We start from the raw sequence: 19,892 nt of genomic DNA, 5'->3' as shown, positions 1-19,892 counted from the left end.
ATCTGTAGAAATAGTCAGTCTGCAAATGGCAGATAACTACTGGCGGTTTGTGAAGCAGCAGCTCAATTCATTATACTCACGGAGGCGCAATAAAGTGCTGCTGACACGCCTCCGTGCTGAATAAATTCTGCTCATGCATAAGTTTATCTTCCAGTTACAGGACCAGCCAGGGTGCCATGCTTGTGACGTACCATTGACAGTGCGCCACATTTTTGTTGTCTGTTTTTCATCTGCTGACAGAAGGGCACCCATACAGTTATCTGTAAACTTCCACTCACTTTGAGATGACTGCACGAGTGTAAGCTAGGGATGGCGGCTATGACTGAAACAACCGGTTTTCTTTTCATCTCGAGCTTAACCTGACTACTAAACGAATATTCCTTTTTTTATTAATATTATTTGCAGTAATAAAGACAGACATCTACCAAAGATTGAAAAATTCTAACAGTCTGGCATAGATTTTTGCATTACCCATTTCATGATACGCAGAATCAAAATACCAAATGAAACAGATAAATAAAGGAAACTTTGTCCGTCCACCGTTCGCTACTTTTCTCTAAAAGTAATAAAAGATTGAATACTACTACTACGTTCAAACTTCTGACATTCCACTCACCGACGCGTAGAACGTTATCCTTTCGTTGGTTATTCAGTCACAGGGTGGGGCTGCCAAGTTCAGATAGTATAAGAAGCAAGTAAATGAATAAATAAAAAGCTTCTCTTGTAAGGAAACAGACTCGTGAAACCGTTTCCACCTGGTGGAACTACCGCCTCTTTCATGACCCGATTACACCGACTCTCCACCCGACAAGTAGCAAAGGGATGTCATGTTTAATGTGGATTTGGAACCACTGTGCGTTCCCTACATTGTTCAAGTTGCATTATCAGAGGTGAAGACGGTCTGTTTGTGCTGGTTAAAAGAGGTGAATCGGCTCCGGACATTCAGCATTCCAACAGACCACCAACGTACACAGAGGACTGGTTCTTGAATGTGTGGGAATGATGGATGCTTCACACGAAAAGAGACTTCTATTTCTCTTGAAGTTGACTACAACGAGTTCGTTGCATTCATTTGCTTGTTATTCCACAGCGATACTCACTAGGTGTCTACACAATTCGCATTTCTGGCCCGATTTTTAATCACTGAGATAAAGCCACATAGCACCTTGCTGCACGAACTGGCCACACAGTAGGATGGGTGAATTTTTGCTGAAGGATTTACTTTCCACTTGTGAATCTTCTCTGTTTTTGGATTATGGTTCTAGGGCTCAAAACTGATACGGTCATACGTGCCCATTCTGTAGCTTAGTGAAGGGTAAAAAAACGAAATTTAAATCTGCAGTATGGGAGCCAAACTCAAGAAGTAGGGAAACTAAAAATGGAAGAACATCTCAGGAAACTATTATTGACGGCGGGTTGTTTTCCACGAAAAGAGGTTCAAATGACCGATGTCATCTCGCTAACACCGGTACATTCAGGAAAGCGGTCGGCTGAGGGCGCGCCATCCGCTAAAAGGGAAGATGTATCAAGCGACAGCTGGAGACGGGCGCGTAGCGGAGTAAAATAGGGGCACTGAAGTAAAAGGTGTCACACCGTCCACGATTGAGAGCAGTGGGGACAAAGGTGGGGAGGCTCGCCCCTTAAAAGATATCGATGGCTAGAAAGACAGTGCCCAATCCGGAGTCTACTTAAAATTGTCCCCTCTCGACGACGAAACAGGGAGGAAGAGGTCCACACACACTCTCATCTTTAAGTTCTTAATCTTTAATTCAACTCACGTTATTACATAAGGGCTTAGTGACATTATGTGAACAGTACTGCTGTATGTAACCCACGAGAGCAAAGTTTAGCTAAATTCTGGACGACTGCAAGTAGAACTCGTTCTCTGAGACTTCCGTACAAGCCTGATTCTGTGTATGCATGATGATGATAATAATAATAATTTCGTGTGGTGCAATGCCCTGGTGCAAGTCTTTCAATTGGGCACCCCTGTTTTTTTAATATTTTTAGTTTTTTCGTTTATATTTTTTGTTTATCCACCTGTTTCCTCCGCTTTAGGCCTTCTTTATGCTCTCCATGAGCGCTTTCGTCGACCTGCTTCTTTAACATTATTATTGCCTTGCCTATAACCGAAGTGCCTCGAATGAACTGATTAAATGATCTCTTCTTAAAGTAAAGAATAATGCCTTCCCTGTGGGGAACAAAAGATAAATGCCCACTACATGAATAAAATGTGCCAGTTGTAATGATAAAGCAAATAAAAAATCTCTTGTTTGAAAATAAAAGCCGATGATCCGCTTAAAATAAATTCCTTGAAAACGTAAATAGCTACACTTTTATAACATGACAACAAAAGCTCTAGACTTGTGTATGCGTAACCAAACCCGTTGAACTAGCCAGGCAAAGAGGACCTAAGTTCAACGTGGACACTTCACATCGTTGAGAGGTGAAGGCTACTTTAGAACGAAGTTTCAGAAATCAGTGATCCGACCGAGACTCGTCCTCACCTCCTGCCATTCTGCGGACGCGCGCCTTACTGCTCTTCTCAGTATTTAGATCTTTAATAGATTTATATAATGTTTCATTGGAAACAGTATCTGTCAACGGTGTAACATAAGTATAATAGAGCGCTAAGTAGTTAAGTACAACATAAGCACGACAGGTGTTACTAAAGGAGCTGACTAAACGGTAAAACAGGAGCAAGTGTAGTCATCGTTGACCATTGTAAGTGTAATGCAGTCGCAAGATAATACAATGATGAAATGGATCAAATTGAACTATAGATTAATTCTCAGTGAGCTTTAAATAACCGGCCAGCCGGAGTGGCCGAGCGGTTGTAGGCGCTACTGTCTGGAACCGCGCGACCGCAACGGTAGCAGGTTCGAATCCTGCCTCGGGCATCGATGTGTGTGATGTCCTTAGGTTAGTTAGGTTTAAGTAGTTCTAAGTTCTAGGGGACTGATGACCTCAGAAGTTAAGTCCCATAGTGCTCACAGCCATTTGAACCATTTTAAATAACCAACCTTCGTACAAGACCATCTGAAGCATTTGCTGTTGTCATTGTGCCACTACAAAGTGGAAAACGCCACCACACAGATCAATCGTGATCTCTTCGCGCGTTTTCTGCCATCAGTGTTCACTTGATAAGTGTTATTGTGAAAGACGTCAGCTGATTTGAGTACATCTTTCGTTAGAGAACAGCCAATAAATTAGATACGGTATTTTATCATTTTCATATTACGTCTTTATCATTTTCTACTCAGACTAATGCTTGTGACAAGTGATATATGAGTTATGTGTTCATTTTCATTCTGACTCTCCGTTTATGATCAGCAGACACTATTGCATGAACAATCCCTATCTGGGATGAAAAATGAAATCCATTCTGTTAGTTCGGTTGTGGGGTAAAGTAAATTTTCTGCTCTCTTCAAGCTTAGAAACTAAGGACTGAACAATACGATGTGCAGGACTGTAGCAGGAGAGGGCTGGGGAGGGGGGGGGGTGAATCGTAGAACAAGGAGAGAGTTGGTGGCAGAGAACATCAGACTTCTCCGTCTTGTCGTGCATTATTTGGGGCACGTTGCTGGAACGATCTTTCCTGCAGAATTTGTGGGCGTGTACGTCCATTGCCAACTGTAAGTTTCTGGTAGAAGTTTAGATATATTTCGGGAGAGTCTGTCCGTTAAAACGGGCGAATCATATATTCATAGTGTTCGCTTTTGACGCGAACCGTCGTGTTACGTCAGCTAGGTACTGTGGCTGGCCGGAAGGTTCGCCAGAAAGTGCGAACTCTCGCGGGTGTAGTGGAGCAAGCGAGGCAGCTGAAGACGGGACGAGTTACAGGCGGCCGCGTTGAAGGTGCTGTTGGCGGGTGAGGACATGCTGTTCCGCTGTACCATGAGGTCATGACGGTGAGATGCAATGGAACTGCTTGCTAGAGTACCGATTGTTTGTCAGTGATCAGAGCTGGCTAGTAGTTCCAGTTCATTGTCCGAAGCACTTTCCGATTTCGTGAAAGTCTTTGGCACGTGTGTCTTAACCTAGCTTCTTTACAGCACCCTATTTTAGGTCGAACAGTGTATTCGGTGTTTCTTCAGTCACTAACTGACATCGACTTTTTTATAGCCATGCTCTTGCTTGTCCCGTGCAAATAGGTTCGTGAAGTTTTAAGATTATCAGAGCCGTGAATTTCAGTGAATAACTAATAAGTTATTAGTCAGCCTCCATGCTGATCACTTCGACATGCTGATCACTTCAAGTCCAAAGCTATTGTCAAGTGCGCATTTCGTATGTTCAGTAGCTTTTAAGAACATTACTTGTTACCCAATTAATCTTTCTGCATATAGAAAGCAACTGTAATAAATCGAAAGGTTTAATTCAATCTTTTACTTCAAGCACCCCAGGTCATTTTCAGATTATCAGCAAATGATTTAAAAAATATGTATGAGATAGGCTAAATATGGGGCTCGTCTCAATAAGGGGATTCTGTTCTACTTGTTTCCGTTGCATCATAATAAAGAAATTGTTTTACTGGTTTTCAGGGCAGAAATTCCACCTAGTTCCATTAATCATAGTGCGGCCATAGGCCTCGTTTGGTACGACAACTGTATCAGTGAACGCGATAAAAAAGACAATAGGGGTTAGTAGTTAAAAGTAATAAAGTCCCATTATTCCCTGCTGTAGACCCAAAAAACAGATTAAAATCACTAGTTTACCAACAGATCAATCAATGCTACCACAAATGAAAACACTGCCGGCACTTTATAATTGTATAATTAGCATATATTGAAACGTAAGACAATGTATAATATACTGCAGAAATACAAGATATGTCTGGAACATGCAGTAGTCTTTGTGCCACAACAAAATCGAAAATACCACAACACCGTTCAATTTTGACCACTTTCATCTGTTTCAGGTATCAATGTTCAGTTGAGACGTATTATTTCAGAAAGCTGCCCAGCATCTTCCTTGATAGGTAGCGCGAGCAGGTTCGTATGTAACTGTATTGGATAATTTTTCACACATTGCTTAGGTTTCGGGTAGTTTACGTAAACGAAACGACACAGCGTCTGAGACGAATTAGTACAGTGGATTCTGAATAGTAGAACCGTGAATTCTTCAATTGTAACAGTATGAAAGCTTTTTGAACAAGAAACACACGACCTGTAGGAAATTGTAAACGGCCGTTCCTGCGACACAGAACTGCGTCACGCTGGTTCTGACGTCCCGCAAAAACAGCCGGCAGACCAACCGGAGCACCTCCACCACCACCTCCACAGACTGCACCACCAGCCACGGCAGCACTATCAACGGGTTCCAGAGGACAGCAGCAACCAGCAGCAGGTGGTTCTCTAGGTTCAAGACGGCCAGCGACAGTCTGAGGTACCGCTCTGTCTCTGGGCTCACCAGTCTGGGCCGCCGCTCGCCATCCGCAGCCCTGCCGGCTCCGGCCGCCCCTTCCGTTTCCTGCGCACCGCTTTGCGTAACTTCCTGTACATCCGACAGCGCACACATTGCACTTATCATGCCAAACGCCGCCAGCGCCACGACACCCAGCGGGGTCCCCATGTAGTCCAGGAAGCACAGCTTCCAGTACATCGGACCGTCGTTCCTCGTAACCGGCCTCTGGAAAAGACTGTGGCTCCACTTCCTCAACATTGTCAAGCAAGACTGTTGCGACTGCTGCTCGATAGACTCGACTTCTGCCGCTGCTGTTCAGCAGATGCGAATTCGACTGCTTAGACTCCTACTTGGCGTGACAAAGACGAGAGACTAAAGGATCACGTTACCGAGCGACTGCAACAATACCTTTAGTGACGTTGAAAGTGTGACATTTCGTTGATTGTACCGTCACTGACAAAATTAGCTAGTCCCCTCCCATTTATTTATTTATTTATTGCTCCGTGGGACCAAATTAAGGAGAAGTGTCCATGGTCATGGAACGAGTCAATAAATAAAATTATAACGCGATAGTAGAAACAGATAAAATGAAATACAAGAAACGTATTCAGGGGACAATTCGTAAGTTTAAATAAAGAAAATCAAGAATGTAACACTGGAATTTGCTTAATTTTTCAGCTCTTCCAGGAACTCCTCGACAGAATACAAGGAGTGAGCCATGAAGAAACTCTTCAGTTTAGACTTAAAAGCGTTTGGGCTACTGCTAAGATTTTTGAGTTCTTGTGGTAGCTTATTGAAAATGGGTGCAGCAGAATAGTGCACTCGTATCTGCACAAGAGTCAAGGAAGTGTATTCCACATGCAGATTTGATTTCTGCCTAGTATTAACTGAGTGAAAGCTGCTAACTCTAGGGAATAAGCTAATATTGCTAACAACAAACGACATTAAAGAAAATATATACTGTGAGGGCAATGTCAGAATTCACAGACTATTGAATAGGGGTCGACAAGAGGTTCTCGAACTTACACCACATATAGCTTGAACAGACCGCTATTGAGCCAAAAATACCCTTTCTGAATCAGAAGAATTACCCCAAAAAATAATACCTTATCACATAAGCGTATGAAAATATGCGAAGTAAACTACTTTTCGTGTTGAACTTTCACTTATTTCAGATACTGTTCTAATGGTAAATAAAGCAGCATTTCGTTTCTGAACAAGATCCTGAACATGGGCTTTCCGCAACAGCTTACTATCTATCCGAATGCCTAGGAACTTGAACTGTTCCGTCTCGCTTATGATATGCCCATTCTGTCTGATCAAAATATCAGTCCTTGTTGAATTGTGGGTTAGAAACTGTAAAAACTGAGTCTTACTATGATTTAGCATCAAATTATTTTCCACAAGCCATGAAATTATTTCATGAACTATATTATTTGATAATGTTTCAGTATTACACACAAGATCCTTCACTACCAAGCTGGTGTCATCAGCAAACAGAAATATTTTTGAACCGCCTGTAATACTAGAAGGCATATCATTTATATAAATAAGAAACAGCAGTGGTCCCAGCACCGACCCTTGGGGAACGCCCTACTAAACAGTGTCCCATTGGGACTGAACATCACTACCACTCTCAATATTACGGAGAATTAGCTTCTGCTTTCTGTTCTTAAAGTAAGAGGCGAACCAATTGTAAGCAACTCGCCTTACTCCATAATGGTCCAACTTCTGCAGTAATATTTTGTGTTCAACACAGTCAAAAGCCTTCCTTAAATCAATGAAAACACTTAGCGTTCGCAAACTTTTATTTAATCCGTCCAAAACCTCACAGAGAAAAGAGAATATAGCATTGTCAGTTGTTAAACCAGTTCTAAAACCAAACTGTAAATTTGACAGCAAATTATGTGAATTTAAATGCTCCAGTAACCTTGTATATACAACCTTCTCGATAACTTTAGCAAACACCGATAGCATATAAATAGGCCTATAATTGTCAACATTATCCCTGTCTCCCTTTTTATAAAGTAGCTTCACTATCGAGTATTTTAATCGGTCAGAAAACCGACGACTCCTAAAGGAAAAGTTACAGATATGGCTAAGTACTGGGCTAACATACGTAGAACAATACTTCAGTATTCTGATAGGTACCCCGTCATATCCATGAGAGTTCTTGGTCTTTAGTGATTTAACTATTAACTCAATCTCCCTCTTGTCAGTATCATGGAGGAGCATCGTTATGCTCAAACGCATATGTTTACTGCCTGTTACAGAGTATATAATCAGGGTCGAAAGACTACATCCTTTTCAATCCTTGCACTTCATTCATGGTCATACCTATCACTTTTCCTTCTTGGCTCTTAGTATATTGTATATTACTCCTCTTTCCTTATAGGTTGCCCCTATTTTTCTCAGAATTGACAACATATTTGCACCTTTATAAACCGCATCGTCAGAATTGTCTCCCTTGTGCCCTCATCTACCTCATCCTCAATTTTGTTTTCTAATAGTCTGCATATTATTCTTGCCACCAACTTGGATGCACGAGCTTTTAACCTGATTTCGTGACAATTCCCGCACTTACCGTCTCTTGAAATATTTAGACTCGAGTTGATGTTGCTTTTCCGAAAGTCAGATGGTATATCGCCAGACTCATGCACACCAACGTAAATAGTCGTTTTGTTGCAACTTCCCTCAATCGTTTTAGAAATTTTGATGGAATGTTATCTATCCCTTCTGCCTGTTTTGACATCTGAATCTCTTTTAAATTCAGATTCTAGTACTGGATTCCCTATCTCTTTCCTGTCGACTCCATCACATCGTCACACAAGTCGTCCCCCTCATGGAGGCTTTCAATGGACTCTTTCCGCCTATCTGCTCTCTCTTCGGCATTAAATAATTACTACCCTTACTTTTCGTGTTATCGGAGGTTATTTTGACATTAATACGTGGTGAGTCAGTCCTTCCGACAATCATTTGCTCTATTTCCTCACATTTTTCATGCCACCATTTCGCCTCAGTTTCCCAGCACTTCCTAATTATTTCATTCATGAGCGACTTGTTATTCTGGCCGGTCACAGTGGAACTAATCGCAGTGAAACTTTAACCGAATGACGAAATTGCCATCCAAACAAACGAGAACACACCACCAATGATGTTACAAACCGACTCTGACAACAGTTTGTGGTTACGGACGGCAAGAACAATTCTAACCGTTGGACTGCCAACACACATCCGACATGTGTAACTAATCCCTGCTCGCACGTCACAGCGGGGCCACTCCGCATTGAGTTATACTCAATTCCTGAACACACAACACAGAACAGACCAGGAACACACAAGTCTTTTGCTATTCCTACAAAAACACACCGACAATTGCATGTGAGTTGCCAGGCAGAGGCAACAACTGTTGTGCTGCTGGTAGAAGTTAATATAGGTTACACAGAACTTCCGCATTTCAAAGTAAGTCAAAAAATGATATGACAGTAGACAGCTCAATTCAAAGTCACTTCCACTTTTGGCAACGTACTTTAATGCCAACACATAACTTTCTTGGAAAAGCAAACTCTTGCGACAGAGATATTAGAAGTCCAGCGGAACACTTCAAATACATTGATCATAGTGTCGTGACATGATTCCTGTCACACGAACAGCTAAATACAGCATTCGATGCCACCTGTGAGAATCAATCTCAAGACCCCAGTAAAACCACACGCGCTTCTTTGACGCCAGCACAATCGGCTGCTGAGTGGGAGGACCGGATCCCCAGGTCTAAACATAAATTCTCTCAAACTTAGTTAATATAAGTATTACACAATTTTGGCTCAATAAGATACGGGCGACAAATCCATTACTGAAGGAACGTGCACTTACAATGACACCAAAACTGGTGATAATTTCAAAATGTTATACTCTGAAATGGATAGCTTAGAATGGTAAATTCTACTGCACATACGTGGTTAGAATACCCGGTAAATACCGCTCCAGACGAGCAGGTTATACAGTCAGATAGTGCATGATAAATACCTACAGAAGATGGCCGAGATCAAACAGTTGGCCGTTAGGAGACAGCTGCCAGTGAAAAAAAAAAAAAAAAAAAAAAAAAAAAAACATCAAGTGCATCTAGTGCGTTCCAACCCGTCTTACAATAGTATTACATCCCACTCTACACGGCCCCAACATACGGCTCACAAAAAATAAAATATTATATTTACTCGAAATCACTTGAGAATTTACTATTCAATTTTAGAACAGCAGCATTTACCATCGCCATATTTTAACCTCTATATGGCGCTCCCTTTAAATAACAGACAGTACTTCACATGCGCCAATGAATGCTTTTACAAATAGCCCAATAGTTATTGCAGCACAATCCTGAATGAGGCAGAATTTTCGTAACAATGTCTCTTAACTAAGCGCACTAACGACGAGGTATTAATATCGGTACACCCAAGCTGCCAAATCCTTAAGTAAATCACAGAAAGTACTTACGGCTTTTTATGACAGCCGTGAATACAGAAGCGGTCTTCAGAAAGCTTACAATTCCAGTTTCTCTCTCAATAGGTGCAACGTACCGCTGTATGTCTTTGAATAAAACAGGTGTTAAACTGCACGCTACCCCGGCGGAAAATGATCAAACCATGCCACTCACCACCATTTTCTTAGTACAATCCCAGCAGTCCCAGAACTTGCAAAACAAATCACTATTTGCGCTACTTGGGGGTATTTTTGTTCTGTCGTTGCAACTACAAAACTTGGTGATTTTTCCCACCAGGTGCGTTTCTCTTTATTGAGGTATGCTATGAAGAAAATCTTCGCTCATTTTCAAACAAAAGAGATTTTTATTTGCTTTATCATCATATGTGCCACATTTTACTCATGGAGAAGACATTAATTTTTTGTTCTCTGCAAGTGAGACATTATTCTTTATTTGAAAAGGGATCATTTAATGATCTCATTCGAGACATTGCTGTTGCAGAAACACGAATAACAATGGCGAAGAATCAACGCCGACGAAGGAGCTTACCGCGAGCGTAAGGTAGGGCTGAAGGGGAGGGAGAAGAACAGAAAAAACACCTTGCACCATGGCAGTGCACCAAATGAAATTACTAGTACTATTATTATTATTGTTATTATCATTATTATTATTATCTATAAATAAAATCAAGTTTGAACGGAATTCTCAGTCCTACTCGCACTTGGTTGCTTTTTGAAGTGAACTTTTAGCTGGTAGATTGCATACATCAATACTCTTCACATAATATGCTGCATGAGAAAAGGTCACTAAGCCCTTATCTACGTAATTACATCAGACGAAACGCGATTTATAAGCTTGACGATGAGGGTGCGTTCCATATCTGGCCTTTTCGTTTACACTGCGCTGTATTTATGAGTAGATCTTAAATTCATACTTCAGCACATAATCACAAGTGGAGGGGAACGCTTCCAACAGAAATTTCCGCATTCTACCGTGTTGTCAGTTCTTGCACCTGGCTAATATATGATTTTACGTCAGCGGTTAAAAAAGCAAGTCAAAAACACGCATGGGGTTGGTTGCTCGCAAATATCGATGGAGACGATCAAGAAAATGGCGGAACAGGTTGTAGTGAACTTTCAGAGCATCAGAATTCTCTTTCCGAGTGGAGCATCCTTCTTTAAAATATAGTCAGGAACCAACCTGTAAGTTGATGGTCTGTTAGAATAATTATAGATGTGTATGCTTAAGGTCCGTGATCGATTCACGCATCAGGCAACCATTTTTAACAACCACCAGCAGACCCTCTTCCCCTCTGGTAACGCAAGCTGAATAATGTAGGGAACGCACAGTTGTTCCAAATCCGCTTTAAATATGACATCACTTCGCTGTCTACTTTAGGAGAGTCGCTGCAGGTTGGCCCATGACGGAGGCGGTAGTTACGCCAGGTAGAAACTTTTGTCACGACTTTGCTTTCTTACACGATTTTTTTTTTAAGTTAATAAGCGATTAGATGTGTAAGGTCAACGGACACTTATTTCTTATTGTATCTGATATGGAGTTGTTTGTATTGTTAATGCTGGTCTGGGATTCCAAAAAAATATTCAAATGTGTGTAAAATCTTATGGGACTTAACTGCTAAGGTCATCAGTCCCTAAGCTTACTCACTACTTAACCTAAATTATCCTAAGGACAAACACACACACCCATGCACGAGGGAGGACTCGAACCTCCACCGGGACGAGACGCACTGTCCATGACTGCAGCGCCCTAAACCGCTCGGCTAATCCGGCGCGGCCGGGATTCCAACTCAGATCTCTCCTCTCGGTGGGTTTGGCCTCTTCGAGACGGTGCAGTTCTCTCGTTCCATTGTTTCCGCAAGAGTCCGAACTCCTCAACGTCTCCATAAGAGCGAGTGTCTCCTACGAATCCTAGTGTGGCACAAAAATTTTCATCGTGCCATTCAAGTTGCAGCACACCAAGCTGCAGGTGACAGCCGGCCGGCGTGGCCGTGCGGTTCTAGGCGCTTCAGCCTAGAACCGCGTGACCGATACGGTCGCAGGTTCGAATCCTGCCTCGGGCATCGATGTGTGTGATGTCCTTAGGTTAGTTAGGTTTAAGTAGTTCTAAGTTCTAGGGGACTGATGACCACAGATGTTAAGTCCCATAGTCCTCAGAGCCTTGTGAACCTTTTTTTTTTTTTTTTTTTTTTGCAGGTGACAAATTGTTACGATTTTTAACACCTCTCTGTGAGTTTTCAGCAACAGCGACTGGCACCAGTTTTGACTTCCAGTTAGCCACACAACTTTTCGCCATATCATTTCAGATTCAAAGTGCCTGTCTTAGTTACTGGTGAAAGGAATTCGATAGTCAATGACGATGATATGTGCAGTGTTCGATCCCAACCAGCTCAGAATTTTACTTCATGTTACTTCCAGTTCAGACATTTCTACATCTCGATATTGGTGAAATAAACCATTTTTAACGTCTATTCGTGACTAGACGTCAATGACGATACGTGCTCCATTCTAAATTTGGTTGGTCAAAATTTATTCGTCTTGTCATTTCAGTTCCAATCAGCACGTCATTGGTAAAAAATTCCGATTTCTAACATTTGATTGCGCTTTGTTAACATTCCGATAAGGTTCTGGGTTGAATCCCAGCCCATCAGAAGAGGTTATGCCTTGTTATTTAAAGTTTAAACCTTGCGCACACAGTGATTGCAAACATATGTAGGATCTATCGTGGTTAGTTGACTGGAAAATAATTGCTAATTGGAGAGCCGGGTCTCAGCCCAGTACAAAAATGCTGCTAAAATAATTTCAAGTTGAAACTTGCTTTTTGAAATGTCATTTATTGCAATAATTTTTGATTTCACAGGCGTAATGGATGTCATCCCTAAAAACGCGTTTACTGTTATTTACGTTATTGTGATTTAATTTGCATCTGGATTGATAGGCTTACAGAACCGTTATCTCATGTGGCCTCTTGTAGTAGCCATTTTGTATAGTCAAACGACCGTACAGAAAAGAGATCAGAGGACCTGCAAGACTGTCAGGTAGTGTGAGTTGCATACAATTCAGGCGAAACGCACTTCAGGTCGTTCAGATACTGTTGAACACTGTAGTACATGAATGCTGACCTAACTATTACTGTTCTTAACCAAAATTCGAATAACTGTCTCTTTACTGTACTACTGACTGATTAGAATAAGACAGAATTTAATTAATGTCTGCTCTGAACTAATATGTGGCCAAGTCTCGCATCTCCACTTGCCAATAAAAGGTAGACCTAAGTTCTCACACACATACCGATTCATCGATACATAGACAGGCACCACAGCGACACAACGAACAGCTACAAATCGCTTACTCCAAGTACAGCTCCCATCCAGACGTCCTGTAGCGTGTTTTCCACTGACTCCAAATCACCGACATTTGTAACTTTAGTGATGTCAAGGAAGAGCTCATTGGAGGGCAGCATGGAAGTTCTTGTGCTTATGATGAAACATGGTTCTGTCTCGGTGCTAGTGATGGCCATGTGTTGGTTAAAAGGAGGCCAGTTGAAGGGCTGAAACCAACCTATCTGCATGCTAGACTCACTGGAACCAAACCTGAAGTTTTAGTCTGGCATGCGGTTTCGTATGACAGGTGGGGCACTCTCGTAGTTATCCCACACATCCTGACAGTAAATTTGGACGTCAGTTTAGTGATTCGACCAGCCATTAATGAGAAGCAATACATGGGGTGTTTGCCAACACGATAATACTCGCCCACATAGCGCTGTTGTAACCCAACAAGCTCTACAGAGTGTCGACACGTTGCCTTGGCCTGCTGGATCAGCATATCTGTCTGCAATCGGGTACATATGGGACATAATCGGCCGACAGCTCCTCCATCACCAACCATCAGCATTAACCATCCCTGTACAGGCCGACAAAATGCAACAGGATGGAACTCCATGCCATAAACTGATATCCGACACATGAACGACACAATTTATGCATATTTTCATGCTTGTATTCAACACTCTGGTGGCTACTACTGTTATTAATGTACTAGCACTTCAGATTTGCAGTGGCGTATCTCGCTCTTACATTAAACTATGATCTTGCAATGTTAATCACTCAAATATGTTACCAAGACAAAAATGTTTCCGAAATTTTATTGCTCTACGTTAAATATATTTTAGAGTTGTGATTTTTTTCCCGTCACTGTATATGACAAGTTCCGCTAATTAATTTTATGACAAATTACAGCAATTTTCAGAGAAAAAAAAACAAATTGAGCAAAAAACAGCGAAGTTTGATGACTGTATGAGGCAATATCATGTTAAAGAAGTTAATATTCAAGTGAGACACATCTTGAGACCAGTAGGCTACAAAGTAGTGTGGATATTTTTATCTGCAGTATCTGCTGTTAAAAGTTGTGAACAAGGAAACAGAATATGATCGTTCAGTAGCAAGTTTGGGCAAATAGCCACGAGTTTATTAAATTGCGGTATTTCAAGAATGATTCACCTTCTCAAAATCTGACATATATCGGTAAGATGCACGTGAGTCTCCTCTGGGCATGCTGTTGCGATGTCATCCTGAAAGTTTCAGTAACACACAGTAGCCGTGATGTACGCAAACTTTCTTTCTGATGTTGGAATGGCTTTTTTCTGTAGTGGGAATAAACTCTTATAAGGATGAAGCTTAAGTTAACATAGCCAACAGGCATGTGAAATCTAAAGTACAAGTTAAGTGGCGTTTGGTGTTCACAGTATAATATATCCCATTACCCGCTACAGAATGGTGAATAATGGAAGTGTATTTGTCCTTTGTAATCCGTGGGCACCCAACATAACACAACTTCCGACAGTTGATATCAACCTGGTCTCTGCCTACAAGAGGATCAAACCCGTTTGATAGGATTTCCGCATCTCGTTCACAGATTTCTCACTCCGTCTTGGATCAACTTTACTCCCTCTGAAGACCACTGCAAATGATGAAATTTGTTAAATTCATTGTTTGATTTACTAGGGATTGTCAAAAAAGCGAGCTGAGGTAAAAACCAAGTTTGTCAAGCTTTATTTCAGTTTCGAAGTACTTCAGGTCTCACCTTATATGTATCCCGTAGCGAAATATGAGTATTTTTACAGTACTTCCAAAGGCAACGAATGAACCACGAGCGTTTCTTGCACTGAGTTATCACTGTGTATAAAAAAGAAACAGAAAAAAGTCGCTGGCTGAGTAAAAAGTTGAAACTGAGAGCTAAATGTACCCATGAAATTCTGATAAAGGAAATATTACACCCAGAAACTGATGGTTATATCGAAAGTTTCTCCGAATGGACAATAAAACTTTTAAAAACTTTTACTTCGCTATCAGATTTAAAAGTAAAACGTAAACTTTTCCAGATATGTGAGAACCGGATAATGTTTTATGACTCAATGCACCTCATAGACTGATTTATAATGGAAATATCTCCTTCTCCTTCTCTTTCTGTTTCTTCTTGCTTAACAGTTACTGTTTCCCTACGTGGTTGCGGAGATGTCATTGGTACTTGATGGCCGGATGACACTGACGTCACCGATCCGCCTGGGAGGGGTCTTTGTACCTTTCTGTCTGCGTTTCGAGTAAATCACATGCGCAAGTGCGAGAACGATTTCCAAATGATTGTGTAGCGTTTATTTGAAGCCGGACGTGGATACTAGCCCTGCATTTACCTAAGTGAATGTGGGAAACAGCCTAAAAGCCTTCGTCGTTAATCTGCCAAGCGTATTCGATTCGGATCATGCTCTCCTCTCCGAATCCCGGAAGCATCACGTTAATGCGCTATGCTCCCAGAGCGAATTTTTGTTATAGTAACATGTAATGGAGCAAAAGGGGTATGGCGCGTCGTACTTTGAATATTCATGCTCTTTTTTTTTCTTCTTTTTGCGTCCTCGTGTTTAACATATGTATGTAAAGGATGTAACATCTCTAGTATTTTGATAATGGCCTGAGATTTTTTTTTCCTTTCTTTCCCTATGACTCTTTTATTTTACGAGGATTGTTCATTAAGTAAAGCAATACTTTTGTCTGGAAGCAGGTTGGTTTCATTCAGCATTCGAATGCACCACATTATTCCCCACTCTTTTGGCTATTTTTAGACATAATATCCGTTCAATGTGACGGCTTTACGCCACCTGCATCCCTGAATGGTACCATTCCACTGACGAACTTGGGAGCCAATGGCTGGCTGTATAAATAAACTTCCCATTAGCCACGTACTGGTTCCCTGGAAGTGCATCCTTCATTGAGCCAAGCAGAGGGACCTCGGAAGTTGCGAGATCCAGTTTGTAAGTTGGATGAGGAAGGACAGTCAGATGAAGTTTTGTAAGCTTCTCGCGGATGCTCATACTTGTGTGGGGCCTTGCGTTGTCATGGCGAAGGAGACGCTTGTTCGTATTTTTGTGGCGGAGAACAAGCTCAAGTCCTTTTTTCAGTTTCCAGAGAGTAGCACAATACATTTCAGAGATCATCGCTGCACCATGGCGAAGGACATCATACAGAATAACCCCTTCATAGTCCCAGAGGTCCGTCGCTATGACTTTACTGGCTGGGGGTGCGACTACGAAGTTTTTCTTCGGAGGAGAGGTGGTGGGGCCCCACTCCATGGTTTGCCTCTCTGTTACCGGTTCGAAGTGATAAACTCATGATTCGTCTCCTGTGACGGTACTCGACAAAAATTGACACAATCAACCTCATGACGCGCAAGCAATTCCACACAGATAGTCCTTCGTTCCTCGTTGTGGTCTTGTGTTATGCGGCTACGAAACCAGTGGGTACACCCCATTGGGTACTCAACTGGTGAAAGAGTGTGTCAGCACCACCAACAGAGACGTCCTCTTGAGCAGCGAAGTGTCTGGTTATGATTCGTCGATGGCCCCGAATGAGAGTGTCAGCACATTCCACCATTATGCGGCCGGGTGGCACGCCTGAGATAGGAAAGGTCTGCGCGACCTTGTTGCGTTGATCACAATCTACTCAGAGTGATTTTATTGACTGGAAGGTCTCCGTCAAATCGGCCGATAATAAAAGATCAACATTTCTTCCAAAATTTCATTTGTCTTCTTCCAAACATGAAACAAGCCAGTACACCGGAAAATAATTTGACAGACACGGAAAATGAGACAAATTGTTTGAACACCCTCGGGGCTGAAGGGTAGAGTAACTTGTAACTGAGAAATACATAATTAAGAGCATATATACCGCTCATTTCGCCATCCGACTTCCTAGCCCACCAGTGAAGGGGACAATGCCGAGTGAGTCAGGGGAACAAAGTGTTGCCTGTTGCAGAAATCCCGGCCACCTGTCGCCTGGGAGGGCGTACGGGACGCCCTGGAGGAGGCGCCGCTGTGCCTGCAGCCGGACAAGGGCTCCGAGGACTGCCTCTACCTCAACGTCTTCGTGCCGGAGGAGGCGGCGGCGGCGGCCAACGCCTCCGGGGAGCTGCTGCCCGTGCTCGCCTGGATACCAGGCGGCGGCTACCAACATGGAGGGGCTTCGCTTGCTGGTTTCGGCCCAGACTTCTTCCTCGACCGCGGCATCGTCGTCGTTACCATGAACTACCGACTGTCCGCTCTGGGTGAGTACTCACGACCTGCCACATCTATACGCTCCGAGATCACAACAGCAACCATACTGCAATAAGGACGTTTCTGTACAGATGCACCAAACGGCAAGATCTTCTTTCCTATTCCTCCAAAATACAGAATGTGATTAACTGCGGTATCTTGTGATACACGGTCAAACGCAGTGGGTGCTTAGGGAGTGGAAGGACCGATTAACGGGAAACTGAACATAGTTCGTAGCAGTAACACAGTTTATTAGACCTTCCATGTTACGGTAAAGTGACGAACAAGATAGCAGTTTTAACAATGCAAAAACAACGACCAGCTGCTTCAGCAGGACACACTTAGCCCACTTCACAGTGACGCACCGTGAGACATAAATCAAATTCCTGTATCTCCCACTAGGCTGGACGCGCCGCAGCACTCACTGGTCTTGTATCGCAAGCACCAGGCACCTCTAGAACACACATATATAAAGATATCTTAAAATACGTATAACAAATTCGAATACTCTGAACCGATCAAACTATTAATAAAAGAAACAATATAGAAAGGTAATGAGTTTCCCTCAGACAAATGGTACCTCTTTTAAGTACCCAGTATTAATTTGATGACACAGAATAAAATCAAAAACCCCTTTCTTGAAATGAAAATACACAATTGTTTCTTGAATGAACATTACACAATAGAATTCAAATGTCAGGCAGGTACCAAGGTCACAAGGTAGCGCCAGACATTTAATGAATGAACGAGGACAGTTCGTTATCGTTCGGCACGGTTCCTGATGTACAACAATTTCTTAAAGCAGCCACAATTTTCTCACCAACAAGCAAAACATAAATAGATGAACAAATTAGTCGCACATCTAGTCTCGTTCTGGAAGTAAAATTACATGAGCAAGTCCTGTTATCTCTGGCACACAGTAACAGCCCAATTTAAATAACCCTCAAAAGCTTATTATAAAACACGGTAACAAAAGAATAAAACTCATGAATAAGTGAACTGTAAGGCTGATCACTATCTTTTGAGGCTTTCATATCAATGCTGGTTTAACCAAATGGCATTAAATGTGGCTAACACAACGCTATACAATTCTGAGTGATACTAGGAGTGAGTCACACAACATTCCCGCCAAAACTACATGCCGGGGTGTAATCATTTCATTCGAGTTCACATAATGCAGAAGAGCAGCCACAGTGTAAATTACTTTAAAGACGTGCTCATCTTGTACAGTGTTTTGGTAGGGTCTTGCCTGTAGTACCAGACCCGCATGGGTGTTGCGGTCGTACAACCACGGCCAACGAGTCCCACCTTCGACAGCTGCTTTCCACACCATATCCTGTCCGCAACTCGCTGACGGGACGCTGCCGATCTGATGTCTTCCGGGTGTCGGTGAGATCACCCGCGCTCCAACACCAACTGAGGCTGCGTGTCCGTTCCCCTGGCGGAAAATCTACTGCCTCCGCTACTAAGGCGGACTCCTGGTGCCGCCCAGACGACTCAGTACTGCTCCATCCTGTCGACCGCACGCTGCTCTTTAGTTCCTCACAGCCACAGTGCTCGCTGAATACGGGCAGCGATTCCTGAACTCAGCTGGATGAAGCGTCCTCGGACGGCGGAAGACTGTCTTCTTCCAGCGAGCATGTTCTACCCTAGATTAAGTCCCTCCTCGATCTCCGACCACGCTATGAAACCACGGCACACGGACTACGAGGCTCCTGGCGGCAGACGCTCTTCTCTATGGTGTAGAATCTTTGGATCCCAGCAGAGTGCCGTGACTTATCGATCCTCGCGGCACGGCTCACTTTGTAGCAAAACACAGTTTGGTATTCGTTTTAACTCACATGTTTTCGAGACATCGTCCGTGGGCGTTAGTTTACATTCCTGGAAAAAAATAATTCTAGAAATGCTGTGTACTTGCAATATGTGGACACTGGTTGTTGCTATCGTTTACAAGATTGCGTCTTTTGTATGGTACGTTCAGACTATATTTTTATTTGTCAGCGATTACCTCAGATCTGTAATACAAGCTTCACGCTATCTGCCACACAAGTATATTCGCATAATATCTCTATCGAAAATTAGGCCTAAACTGTGACACCAGAAGAAAGACGCCGTTAGGTAGGACGTAACCTCCGACACATTTTAAAATCCAGTTTGGTAAACAACCACCGCGCAGCTATCGCCGTGCTGCGACGTCGACTCATGCCGTTGAAACAACTTAGCCATCAGTACGGATGGGTCTGTTTTCGGCGGCAGCGCAGTAAGCATACACCACCAGCAAGAAGGCTGGCACTAGGTCGAAATCGAGGGCTGAGCAGTTCTGCTGGGTGCAACCGCTTGAAATTTCTACCGTGGTCATATAGCAGGCATTCTCATACAAAACTGTCATCTGTTCGCTGATTACAAGGTTGAT

At 42.7% G+C, this 19,892-nt stretch overlaps 1 protein-coding gene across 1 annotated transcript in view; it reads left to right on the top strand.

Moving 5' to 3' along the window:
* LOC124622985 (juvenile hormone esterase-like) overlaps positions 1-19,063 on the top strand; it is a 37,737-nt gene extending 18,674 nt beyond the window's left edge. Inside the window, exons 3-4 of the mRNA XM_047148775.1 lie at positions 17,202-17,490; positions 18,735-19,063. Of these exons, the coding sequence (XP_047004731.1) occupies positions 17,202-17,490; positions 18,735-19,063 (618 nt within the window). The remainder of the gene's footprint in view (positions 1-17,201; positions 17,491-18,734) is intronic.
* Positions 19,064-19,892: the final 829 nt, after the last annotated feature.

This window comes from Schistocerca americana, chromosome 7 (assembly GCF_021461395.2).
Source record: "Schistocerca americana isolate TAMUIC-IGC-003095 chromosome 7, iqSchAmer2.1, whole genome shotgun sequence".
Lineage (NCBI taxonomy): Eukaryota > Metazoa > Arthropoda > Insecta > Orthoptera > Acrididae > Schistocerca > Schistocerca americana.
This window is presented reverse-complemented; position numbering and strand designations above follow the sequence as displayed.